The sequence below is a fragment of the Salvelinus fontinalis genome, chromosome 27 (assembly GCF_029448725.1).
Source record: "Salvelinus fontinalis isolate EN_2023a chromosome 27, ASM2944872v1, whole genome shotgun sequence".
Lineage (NCBI taxonomy): Eukaryota > Metazoa > Chordata > Actinopteri > Salmoniformes > Salmonidae > Salvelinus > Salvelinus fontinalis.
Genome location: NC_074691.1, coordinates 182,026 through 194,890, shown reverse-complemented (window position 1 = coordinate 194,890; position 12,865 = coordinate 182,026). Strand labels below are relative to the sequence as shown.

Below are 12,865 nucleotides of genomic sequence, written 5' to 3'. Positions count from 1 at the left end.
ACAAGTATGGACTACAGTCTTTTGATCAATTTATTTGCTGTTACCCACTTAGTGCCCTGTGTATGTAGCACTCTGCCCTGTGATATTTTCTCTGTCCTTAACACAATTATATGTTGAGTTGTTAGGTACAGTTAATTTTTATTCCACAATAGTTTCAGTGATGGGCCGAATAGGCCTATGCACCGGTGATATTTAATTGACTCCTGTAGGCCGTCCATTGTAAATAAGAATATGTTCTTAACTGGCTTGCCTAGATAAAATAAATAGATTTGCCAGAGAGTGACTGAATTTTCCGCAATCTCAAGGTTCAAATGCACCTTGCTGCTCTTGCTTTCTGGATTTAAAATATGCTACAGCGTTCACAATGAACTGGCGGGAAAGTTTGAATGCAATGTGCGCGCGGAGAACAGATCTGTTTTTTATACGATTAGATGTATTGCGTCAGAATGCCCAATTCATAGATACGGAGTTAGAATAATGTAGTTTAATAGGCTATCCATGACCCAATGTTAAAATGTTTCCAATCAAATGTATGAATCAGTCTAATTTGCATAAACATTGTGATTGGATGATAGCTGTGAGGGTTATCGAATCAGGATAAACTCCTATGATTTCATAAAATATCAACATTCAATCATTACAGATTTTCTGTCATTTGCAAATGCACCCCACCGCCAAATGACAGGAGAGGCAAGGAGTGGAATGCTGAAGCTGAACAGAGACGGCAACCAGGCGAATGTTTAATCATCTCTGTCTCTAAAGCATTTGATGCTGTCCGTGGTTTGTCAGTCAGAGCTTGCGCAGATCCACGTTTTCTCAGCGTCGTCGTCATAAATGAGATTCTCCTCTGGTGGCCGCTCCATAAGTAGCTAGCGATAATCGAACGGGTCGGTCAAACTAGCGGAGCAGATAGCAGATTGTTAAATATCACCCGATGTACAAACTGAAATGCTGCAGCATTTGCACTAAAACAAATGCGTGTTATATGGCTCTTCCATCAAGGGATTGTTGCAATTGGATTAAAGTAGACGCAAGAGATGTAGATAGAAATGTCTAGCTAGCCAAAGTACTAGGTAACTGATGTTGCATCGATGGAATTATTCGAGTGCCATTGATTGAGAAGCACCCAGCGACGCTAAATGAGTAGCTAACTAGCTACATGGATAGTATTGTGTGAATGGGACATATACAATTTTGATACATAAATCAATGTTTAAGGATCTAACATGTTAACTTAATACATGTGACTTGGTATTCATCCATGCTAAGCCAGCTTTCTGTTTTATCGTCCGGCAACGACATTTGGACGGGGGGACAGTAGCTAACGTTACTAAGATTGGGTGAGTTACAGTAAAATGATCAAGTGATAAGAACATTGATGTTTAGTTAACTAGCCATTTGCTGAAACGTCTGACAGTGATTTAGATTTTATCTCCCTTGTATTTAACCAGTAGCTAAATTGGCTACATAACCAGGATTAGCCAACCACACAAGGCTAGTTAGCCAGCTAATAAGACATTGATGCGGAATATAAAAAAATCGGACTTTGTACAAACACCTTACAAAATCAATGGGAATGGCAGCTAGCATGTCCCCTCAAACTTGACTGTCGATATTGAAGATGGAAATTATGTTGTTGGTGGCTTGTTAGTTAGCCAGCCAGCTAAGAACAGCGTCTGTCCTGCACTTCAAAATCCGTTATACCGCTAAAGTAAGCTACCGGGCTAACGTTAGCCAGCTTAGCAACTAACGTTAACAGCCGGTAGCTAGCTTGTATCGGTACGGTGTACGTCTGTTTGTCAGAGCATCATTTGATTGGCTTAACATTATCTAGTAGTTATCATGCCCTGGTTCAAGATTCCAACACAGCTAATAGCTTTATATTTGTAAGAATTCGCTGAATGTCTAGCCAACTAAGTAAGTAGGCATGGGAACTACTACTGGATGAAGTCAACTGTTGTGGGTCTGTTCATGCCATGACCATGACCTCCACGTTGTACTGGACTTGCAAGATGTGGAGACATGATTTAACCCCGGAGTCCTGCTCAATGATAGCTAATAGCTAGCTGGCAGCATCTATTGTAACTATAAAGCGCATTGAAACTCCAACATGGATAATAGAGCCTAACGTTAGTTTCTAGAAAGGCTGCCTCCAAGCTAACGTTTGTTAGGTTGTCATGCATCTTATGTAGAACGGCTGAACAATATTTGTAGCTAGCCAACTAACGTTAGCTAGTTAGATGTCGACATGTTTGTCTTAGCTAACGTTAGCCATGTTTTCTGGTTAGTTATATTTATTTATCAAGTTTGTACCACTCAGAAATATTTACTAGCTAACTGGTTTTCTCCCTATTTTCACAGGCAGGGTGCATCAGTATGGCACTACTTCTAGAAGGTGCCCAAAACCTGGGCTGGGTACTCCTGAACTCCTTCCTTCGTTTCATCTTTGTGTTCATTAATAACTGTGTAGCAATCCCTTCGTATTGCCTCTACTGCATTCTTCTTCAACCCCTCAGAGTAATGGACAGCCGTACTTTCTGGCTCATTGAAGGAATAATGTTCAAATGGATGTTGGCAATGGTGTCACAGTGGGGCTGGGTTGCAGGCTATACAGGTAAGATGCTACACAACAAGCCTGGAATGCTTTTCTTTGATCAAAGTTGTGGTTGAAACTGGGAATGGTTATGAATACATGGGTTACTGTGGACACAAACTGTCATTATCATTGGTTCAGACAGGTGTGGTGGAATCAAAGTATTGATTTCAACAACCCTTTCAATATCACCTGATCCCCATTCAGAATAACTTGTACCTCAACTGCAAGACCAATAGCTACTGTCTGTAGGAACTAGGAAGTTCGTGCTGAACAGGTCATCCCCCTTGTATACGTTATGTATACCTACCTGTAAATGTAAGATTTATGTTATAGACAGACTCCTTTTGGTTTAAGACCATGCACAATTGCTTCAAGTGTCATCACATTCTCATATAGTAGGCAAGTCTGTATAGTACAGTGACTGTAATCACTTGATACATACAGTCCTGTTTTGCCGGCAACACTATTTCTAAGTTCATTCACACACAAAAATGTGCCAGGTGTTCCCACTTTCAATTGGGTGTCTGGGAGCCACATTGCCCTCTGAGCAGTGTTTGATTGCACCGGGCCAAGAGGAAAATGCTTATAAATGACAAAGTGCTGAACATGAGGATCAACAAGGCCTGCTGATAAATAATGCATCGAACACGGACTTGTTTTTGCAACATGCAGTGCATTCAGAAAGTATTCAGACCCCCTTTTCCTCATTTTGTTACGTTACAGCCTTATTCAGGGGTTACTGTGGACATAAACTGTCATTATCATTGGTTCAGACAGGTGTGGTGGAATCAAAGTATTGATTTCAACAAGCCTTTCAATATCACCTGATCCCCTTTTAGTTTTTCCCCCCTCATAAAATTACACAATACCATTACTGACAGCAAAACAGGATTTGAGAAATTCTAGCAAATGTATTAAAAATAAATGTAAATATCACTTTTAAATAAGTATTTCTGGCCCTTTACTCAGTACTTTTTTTAACGCATCTTTGGCAGCGACTACAGCCTCGAGTCTTGAGTATAACGCTACAAGCTTGACACATGTATTTGGAGAGTTTCTTCCACTCTTCAATGCAGATTCTCCCATGCTCTGTCAGGTTGGATGGGGAGCATCGCTGCTCAGCTATTTTTAGGTCTCTCCAGAGATGTTCGATCAGGTTCAAGTCTGGGCTCTGGCTGGGACACTCCAGGACATTCAGAGACTTGTCCCGAAGCCACTCCTGTGTTGTCTTTGCTGTGTGCTTAGGGTTGTTGTCCTGTTGGAAGGTAAACCTTTGCCCCCAGTCTGAGGTCCTGAGTGCTCTGGAGCAGGTTTTCATCAGTACTTTGCTCCGTTCATGTTTCCCTCAATCCTGACTGGTCCCTGCTGCTGAAAAACATCCCCACGGCATGATGCTGCCACCACCATGCTTCACCGTAGGGATGGTGCCAGGTTTCCTCTAGACGGGATGCTTGGCATTCAGGCCAAAGAGTTACATTTTGGTTTCATCAGACCACAGAATCTTGTTTCTCATGGTCTGAGAGTCCTTTAGGTGCTTTTTGGCAAACTCCAAGCGGGCTGTTATGTGCCTTTTACTGAGTTGCTTCCATCTGGCCACTCTAACATAAAGGCCTGATTGGTGGTGTGCTGAACAGATGGTTGTCCTTCTGGAATGTTCTCCCATCTCCACAGAGGAACTCTGGACCTCTGTCAGTGACCATCGGGTTCTTGGTCACCTCCCTGATGAAAGCCCTTCTCCCCCGATTGCTATTTAAAGAGTCTTGGTTGTTTCAAACTTCCATTTAATAATGTTGGAGGCCACTTCGTTCTTGGTGACCTTCAATGCTGCAGACATTTTTTTGCTACTGTTCCCAAGATCTTTGCATCGACACAATCCTGTCTCAGCTCTACGGACAATTTCTTCGACCTCATGGCTTGGTTTTTGCTCTGACATGTCAGCTGTGGGACCTTTTTTTATATAGACAAATCATGTCCAATCAATTGAATTTACCACAGGTGGACTCCAAGTTGTAGTAACATCTCAAGGATGATCAATGGAAACAGATGCACCTGAGCTCAATTTAGAGTTTCATAGCAAAGGTATGAGGTACCTATGTAAATAAGTTATTTGTGTTTATTTTTAATAGATTTGCAAAAAATGTCTAAACCTGTTTTCGCTTTGTCATTATGGGGTATTGTGTGTAGCTTAAGGATAAAAAAAAAGTAATCCATTTTAGAATAAGGCTGTAACAAAATGTGGAAAAGTGAAGGAGTCTGAATACTTTCCAAAAGCACTATGTGTAATGGGACCTTGATGAGCAAGTTAGACAACGAGGTTACCGCTGAGCCAGGCAAGAGAAGAGCTTGCTGAACTGCCGGAGTAGTACCTTGTCCTGTAACAGGACTGCCAACGCACCCATTCTCTGCATATGAATAACCTCTTTACGCATTAGATCAGTAGTTACTTACAGGGCTGTTACTTTTAGGAACAGTCGAGTAAATAACAGCTGAAGCTGCTATGATTGTGATTATCTTGCGTGACTCATTGCTACATAGCTTTTCATGACTCCCTTTCAACATAACATTGTCTACTCTTGGTTAAATGAGAATTTAGGGAAAGTACCGTGTTTGGGAGAACAGTGTGGGCAGTAGCAATTTCAGTAATGTCAATTGGTTCATTGTGGTGATACGATATGGACATGTATAGTTTTACCACTCCAAACCACGAGAGAGAATTTGAATAGCCTATTCCCACCAGAGGCTGATGGGACAAGCAATAGGAGGACGGGCGCATTGTAATGGCTGGAATGTAATAAATTGAACCGTATCAACCATATAGAAACCACATGTTTGACACAGTTCCATGTATTGCACTTCAGCCTTTACACAGAGCCCGTCCTCCTTATAGCTCCTCCCACCAGACTCCTCTGATTCACACCAGTAATATTACCATCTGTATATCAGCCACCAGCTGCTTCTTCTCTCCATTATGGACTGTATTCTTAGATTGTTGAGAAAGCTGCAATGCTGACACTTACAATCATAATGCTGATTTTGTATTTCAGCCTAACAGCAGCTCCACCACTACATTTGGTGTAGGCCTAATTCTGAGGACTGGGGAAATGCAAACACTCACATAGAGCTGTGGATACAAGGACTCATGGTCCACGAGAATGACATGAATTTTATACTGATTTTGGGCCTATGTTGTTTACTAAGACTAATGCGTATATATGAGTAATGATAGGTAAAGGCAGTTGTACTAAGCCTGAAGCAGTTCAATAATCAATTGTTTAATTAAACTATATATATACTTACACACACTTGAAGTCAAGTTTACATACACCTTAGCCATATACATTTAAACTCAGTTTTTCACAATTCCTGACATTTTAATCCTAGTAAAAAATTCCCTGTTTTAGGTCGGTTAGGATCACCACTTTATTTTAAGAATGAGAAATATTAGAATAATAGTAGAGTGATTTATTTCAGCTTTTATTTCTTTCATCACATTCCCAGTGGTTCAGAAGTTTACATACACTCAATTAGAATTTGGTAGCATTGCCTTTAAATTGTTTCACTTGGGTCAAATGTTTCAGGTGGCCTTCCACAAGCTTCCGACAATAAGTTGGGTGAATTTTGGCCCATTCCTTCTGACAGAGCGCATGTAACTGAGTCATGTTTGTAGGCCTCCTTGCCCATTTGCGACCAAGTTTTAACTTCCTGACTGATGTCTTGAGATGTTGCTTCAATATATCCACAATTTCTCTTACCTCATGATGCCATATATTTTGTGAAATGCACCTGTTCCTCCTGCAGCAAAGCACCCCCACAACATGAGGCTGCCACCCCCGCGCTTCACAGTTGGGATTGTGTTCTTTGGCTTGCAAGCCCCTCCCATTTTCCTCCTAATATAATGAGAGTCATTATGGCCAAGCAGTTCTATTTTTGTTTCATCAGACCAGAGGACATTTCTCCAAAAAGTATTATCTATGTCCCCATGTGTAGTTGCAAACCGTAATCTGGCTTTTTTATTGCAGTTTTAAAGCAGTGGCTTCTTCCTTGCTGAGCGGCCTTTCAGGTTATGTCTATAGTATTCGTTTTAGATACTTTTGTACCTCTTTCCTCCATCTTCACAAGGTCCTTTGCTGTTGTTCTGGGATTGATTTGTACTTTTCGCACCAAAGCACGTTCATCTTTAGGAGACAGAACACGTCTCCTTCCAGAGCGGTATGACGGCTGCGTGGTCCCATGGTGTTTGCGTACTATTTTTTTGTACAGATGAACATGGTACCTTCAAGCATTTGGAAATTGCTCCCAAGGATGAACCAGACTTGTGAAGGTCTCTTTTTTTTTTTTTTTAGGTCTTGGCTGATTTCTTTTGTTTTTCCTATGATGTCAAGCAAGAGGCACTGAGTTTGAATGTAGGCCTTGAAATACATCCACAGGTGCACCTCCATTTGACTCAAATTATGTCAATTAGCCTATCAGAAGCTTCTAAAGCCATGACATTTTCTGGAGTTTTCCAAGCTGATTTAAAGGCACAGTCAACTTAGTGTATGTAAACGTCTGACCCACTGGAATTGTGATGCACAAAGTGGATGTCCTAACCGACTTGCCAAAACTATAGTTTGTTAACCAGAAATTTGTTGAGTGGTTGAAAAACTAGTTTTAATGACTCCAACCTAAGTGAATGTAAACTTCCGACTTCAACTGTATGTATTCAGACCTTTTGCTATAAGACTTGATTGGAGTCCACCTGTGGTAAATTCAATTGATTGGACATGACTTGGAAAGGCACACACCTGTCTATATAAGGTGCCACAGTGGACGGTGCATTTCAGAGCAAAAACCAAGCCATAAGGTCGAAGGAATTGTCCATAGAGCTCAGACAGGATTGTGTTGGCACAGACCTGGGGAAGGGTACCAAAAAAATGTCTGCAGCATTGAAGATCCCCAAGAACACAGTGGCTTACATCATTCTTAAATGGAAGAAGTTTGGAACCACCAAGACTCTTCCTAGAGCTGGCCGGCCGGATTAACTGAGCATCGTGGGAGAAGGGCCTTTGTCAGGGAGGTGACCAAGAACCTGATGGTCTCTCTGACAGAGCTCCAGAGTTCCTCTTTGAAGATGGGAGAACCTTCCAGAAGGACAAATATCTCTGCAACACTCCACCAATCAAGCCTTTTATGTTAGTGTCCATACGGAAGCCACTCCTTAGTAAAAGGTACATGATAGCACGCTTGGAGTTTGCCAGAAGGCACCTAAAGGACTCAGACCATGAGACAACATTCTCTCGTCTGATGAAACCAGGATTGAACTATTTATTTAATCAATTTTATAATAAGGCTGTAACAAAATGTGGTAAGTCAAGGAGTCTCATCATATCACATCTTTAAAACCATTTGAACAGCAGCAAGTCTTTCAAATTGTGTCTTTTAAGGCCCAAAAGGGAAAGATCAATTAGGCCACATTCGTATGAATTAATTTAACAATGAAACAGATGTACTTCAGCTCGAATGTTGGGCTAAATTGAGGTTACATCCATCTGCTGTTACTGGAGCTGACTTTCCATTTTCTCCTGATTTTAAAACTCTAATGGGTTGGTTTCAAGCAGAATAGTTCATAGCAGAGTTGCAGTGTGGGAGTCCAGACTTCCTGACTCGTTGTGCACCTGGGTGTGTGTATCCTCATGGGTGATTCGACGGGCCTTGGAATCCAAATAGAAACTATCCAAAGCCACCGTTTATGCTCGCTCTCCTCCCACAGTCCCCTCAATCAGCTAAACCTGTTATAAACAAGCACTCCCTCAATGGGAGAGGTGTGGGTGAGTTTACTTGCTTGGCACTGATGTGAGGCCAAGATCCCGTATCTAGGCCTATGGTGCAACTCCAGTTAGGCTGTGTTGTGTCCACTGCAGTAAACTCACCCACACCCTTTTGCCTCATCTCTCCCATTGAGGGAGTTCTTGTTCACCATGCATGTGTGAGTAGGGCCCTGAAGCGAGTTGAAACCTGCCTGTATGCAGGGCTTGGTGGTTGCTGGAAACCTGTAATATACACACAGGAAAAATCTTAATTGTGTACTCCTCAAAACCCATGGGAGAAAGGTCAGAGGGGAGGGACTTCTGGCTTTCTCATCCAATAGTGTTTTGAGGAGACAAGGAGTATGCAATTGAGATCTACTCACACTCCAATCAATCACGCTTATTTATAAAGCCTTTTTTACATCAGATGTCACAAAGTGCTATATAGAAACCCAGCCTTAAACCCCAAACATAGTATCCAGACTTGCGACCTGGGTCTGCCATTGCCCGGTTTAGTTGAAACGGGGATTAATCAGTGGAGAGCACACTTCTGAGCATGCAGATGGGGTTTCTGAAAGTTTGTGCATAAATTCTTCAGTTGTGCAAACCCACATTTTATCAGCTGTTGAGGTGACTGGTCTCAGACGATCCCGCAGGTAAGGAAGCTGGATGTGGAAGTCCTGGGCTGGCGTGGTTACACGTGGGCTGCAGTTGTGAGGCCGGTTGAATATACTACCAAATTCCCTAAAATGACATTGGAATTTACATCACTCACTCAGGCAACAGCTCTGGTGGACATTCCTGCAGTCAGAATGCCAATTTCACGCTCCCTCAACTTGAGACATCATTTTTGTGTCTGTTTGTCACCAGCACATGTTTTGTTTGTATTTTTGTTCAGTGTAGTATAGCCAAACATTCAGCCATTTTCCAGGTTCTGGGTACAAAAAGTATGTCATGTAGAAAAGATAACGCTCTGTTGATATTATGTGAGTATTCGACCACATTCCCACTCTTCCCTCCATACCACCTCATGGGCAGACCTGTGTGACAGACTAGGGTGCATCAACAGAGTCACATCAATTTTGAGTGTTACAGAACATCTGTACAGCATGGCAGAATGTGAGTGCAATGCATGCGCACCAGATCTGTCTACCTCCACACTGAGGTCAAAGTTCACTGGGGCTTCCTCCTCACCAGTCTTCCCTCTGAGTAGCAGCAGTGCCGATCCCTGTATTCCCAGATTATGGAGGAATGTGAGAGAGATCGAAGAGAAACTAGCAGATCTGTTATATATATATATAATACAGAAAGCAATTCAAGTAATTGGAGTCTCGACTGGTCTGCAGTGTTGCTGTTTCACAACTTGGTAGGAACATGATCAATAATGTGTAGCTAATACTGTATAAACACATGATCAGCCTTTGTTCTTTCTCACTAATATAAGTTCACCGTGGATGTTATATTTTGTAACGTTCATGTCAACATATGGTGCTAATTTGGACTGTCCTATGACTTCTGCACCCTTTCACCCCACTCTACTAAGCAGCAAAGTTATATCCAAGTCGTCTGCCCAGAATGTTACATCGCCAGGCCGAGACAGGTGCCCTAGTAGGCCGGGAAGGCGGGATTAGAGTGAGTGGCAACAACTTGGTTGTGGCTGTTTTGGTCAAACTTCCGCCTCACAGAACGGTGGCATGCAGTGATGTGCTCTTATTGATTTGGTTTTTTCGGTTGGAGTAGAATACCAAAATATCATATCCTGTCTGTCATGTTGAGAAATGTTCACCATCTTTTCCTTGGTCACATTGGGTGTTGTAGAGGTCTGTGCCAGACTGATTTCTTCACCCCGCCTGTACCCGCAGCTTTTCATACCGCACCGCCTGTACCTCCCGGCTTTCTGTCTGACTCCCACTCACAACTGCAAGAACTGGTCCCAAACCGAACTGCAGTCCTGCAATGTTATTTTAGGCATATGTGACACAGCTCACTTTCCAGCCATGGTCTCGTCAATTTTGCGCTCTATAGGCAGTAGGTTAGTTCAGTTGTGGCGTGTGGGTAAAATCACAGAGGAAGCCAAGCTAGTTAAAAAGCCATATTACAACATACGTTGTAATAATTGCGTTGTTTGCTCTATAACCCATCAATTCACACACCACCATGATATACAATCAGGCCGTGACGACAAAGACAAGTCACACAGTGGTGGAATAAATTGAACTACACACTTTTGTTTCGTCACACAACCAGGCAGCAACATCTGTCTAAAGTCCACAAAACAAATATTGCATGTAACAGTTATCACCTGCAACATGGTCAAGCAACTTAATATTTTCGACAGTTTACTAAAACAACTACTGATTTAGAAGCACAGAGTTACTGCAAGTCAGCACAAAAACAACAGGAGCACTGCCTCCGCTATTTCAGCAACATTTCAACTTAAACATTTATACATCGTCAAATCAACAAGCCTATATACTGTATATGCTTAGTTTAATATACTGAAAACCAGTGGTGGGCCGTCAGGGCCTGCAAGGCCTTCTCTGCTGGCCTAAACATCAGAATATAATTTTTTTTTAAATATATTTTCCCACAAATATGTATTTAAATTATTCCCCAGAGTAAGAGTTATACTCTTCATTTCATAGCTTTCCTCTTGGTTGCACTGCTTCCAGCCCCAGGTTGAGATTTGGAGGGCTGGTCTTTATGTTAGATCTTTTATCCAATCATATTCAGCCATCATGTTGCCAGGGGTCTAAAATCTGCCCTCAGGCCTTCAGAATCAACAGTGCGGGCGCTTGTAGCTTATAGTGAATGGAAATGAAAATTTAGTGTCAACCAATCAGCTTTAGAGTTGGCTATTGTATGCCTGCTGGCTGGCTCCAGTGTTACACAGGAGCCAGCTAGCAGGCGTAGTGCGTGCACATCTTTTGATTGGATTACCAATATTGAGAGGCAGGTCCTATGGAGATCTAGGAAACTGAATTTGATAAACGAATTAATTTGCGTACTACTAAGCTGTTTTTTCAACCCACAATGGCGGAAGGAGGAGAAGATATCGATTTGGTCGAGGATATAATTATAACGCCATTCTCAAGACGAACTTTTCAAGAAAAGTTAGACATTGTAAGGAGAGGTCGCCCGACGCCACAAAGCCTGTCACAGGCGGGAAAGGGCTTCGTTCGCTCGCCACTTTCAAAGTTTCAACTACGAGCGCTCTCAATGGCTCACAGGCTCCGAGAAGCACTGCAAACTGTACTGCTGGGATTGCCTATTATTTGCAAGTGATCGATTTGGTGTTAGGAGCCACACTGGCTTTGCAAACTTGAGTTGTCTAACCAAGGCAGCAACGAGACACCAAAGTATGGCTGGGCACTAACAAGCAATGGTGCTTTTGAAAACTTTTGGGGACACGAGTGGATCTACAGCTCAAAGAACAAGCGCGCAGGGCTACGGAGCTGCACAATGAAAAGGTGAAGAAAAATAGGGAAATATTGAAAAGACTCATTGATTGTGTCATGTTTTTGGGTAAACACTGTTTACCCAAAAATGTCAATTTCAAGGTGACGCAACGCCTGGTTATACTGCGTTTCTGTCTAAATGTATAGTGTCTAGAGCCATGGCATCATAATGATGGTAATAAGAGGTGGATTAATTCGGGGGGGACTGTAGTACCTCACTGAAGGCCCCAGGCCCACGGCACGCCACTGTTGAAAACAAAGATCCCAAAAACAATTTAGTCCAGTCAATGTTGATGAGTATCATTTGGCTGTCCATAGTACTGATTTCTGTGTGGGTGCGCAATTAAAACAAAAATGTTGACTTACCCTACTTGTAGACTAGTTGAATGCCAATGCCATCATCTTTCATGCTGGTAAAGCGGTCTATGGCTCTGTCATAGTTTTGTTTTTGTTCATAGGCTAGTAAGCATTACTAGCCTATAAAACTAGGTAGCTTAACTTCCTCACATGGGAAACGATGAACCAGCTAAGTTGGCTAGCTAGTTAACGTGAACCTATTAGGCTACGTATTTAACTTCCAGCCTCAGGCCAGTGGCACATCATATACATTTATGGTTAGATCAGAATTGCCATTATCATTGGCCTGTACAGAGAATTAAGTCAAAACCATAAGAAGTCCAAATCCCCATGGCTTAGGAAAAGGATGATTTAGCAAGCTAGCTACTGCAGGATATCAACACAAGCAGACCAGAAACACAGTTTTGCATAGGAAGTGATTTGAATGGTGTGAAGCAAAATCCAACCTGGTCACCCTTGGCGTTTTGCTGCACCAAGACAACCCACAGTTGAGCTCAGCTCAATGCTGATTGGCTAATTATTATATTTATTTTATCAAGGGAGGCCTAATGCTTGCTGGCATCAATCATTCAAATGCTACGGCGGCAACATGTTACACTTTTTCGATCCAGACAGCATCAGATACATGGCTACAAATACTGAGACAGAGTGGAGCTGTTTCCCTCGCT

At 42.2% G+C, this 12,865-nt stretch overlaps 1 protein-coding gene across 2 annotated transcripts in view; it reads left to right on the top strand.

Annotated features, from left to right (window-relative positions):
- Positions 1 to 669: 669 nt before the first annotated feature.
- LOC129824820 (acyl-CoA:lysophosphatidylglycerol acyltransferase 1-like) overlaps positions 670 to 12,865 on the top strand; it is an 81,145-nt gene continuing 68,949 nt past the window's right edge. The window contains exons 1-2 of one of the 2 annotated variants that reach the window (XM_055884322.1): positions 670 to 1,340; positions 2,362 to 2,614. In XM_055884322.1, the coding sequence (XP_055740297.1) occupies positions 2,377 to 2,614 (238 nt within the window). In that variant the 5' untranslated portion in view covers positions 670 to 1,340; positions 2,362 to 2,376. Of the gene's footprint in view, positions 1,341 to 1,824; positions 1,918 to 2,361; positions 2,615 to 12,865 lie in introns of those variants that run through there. The other variant, XM_055884323.1, reaches the window with a different exon arrangement.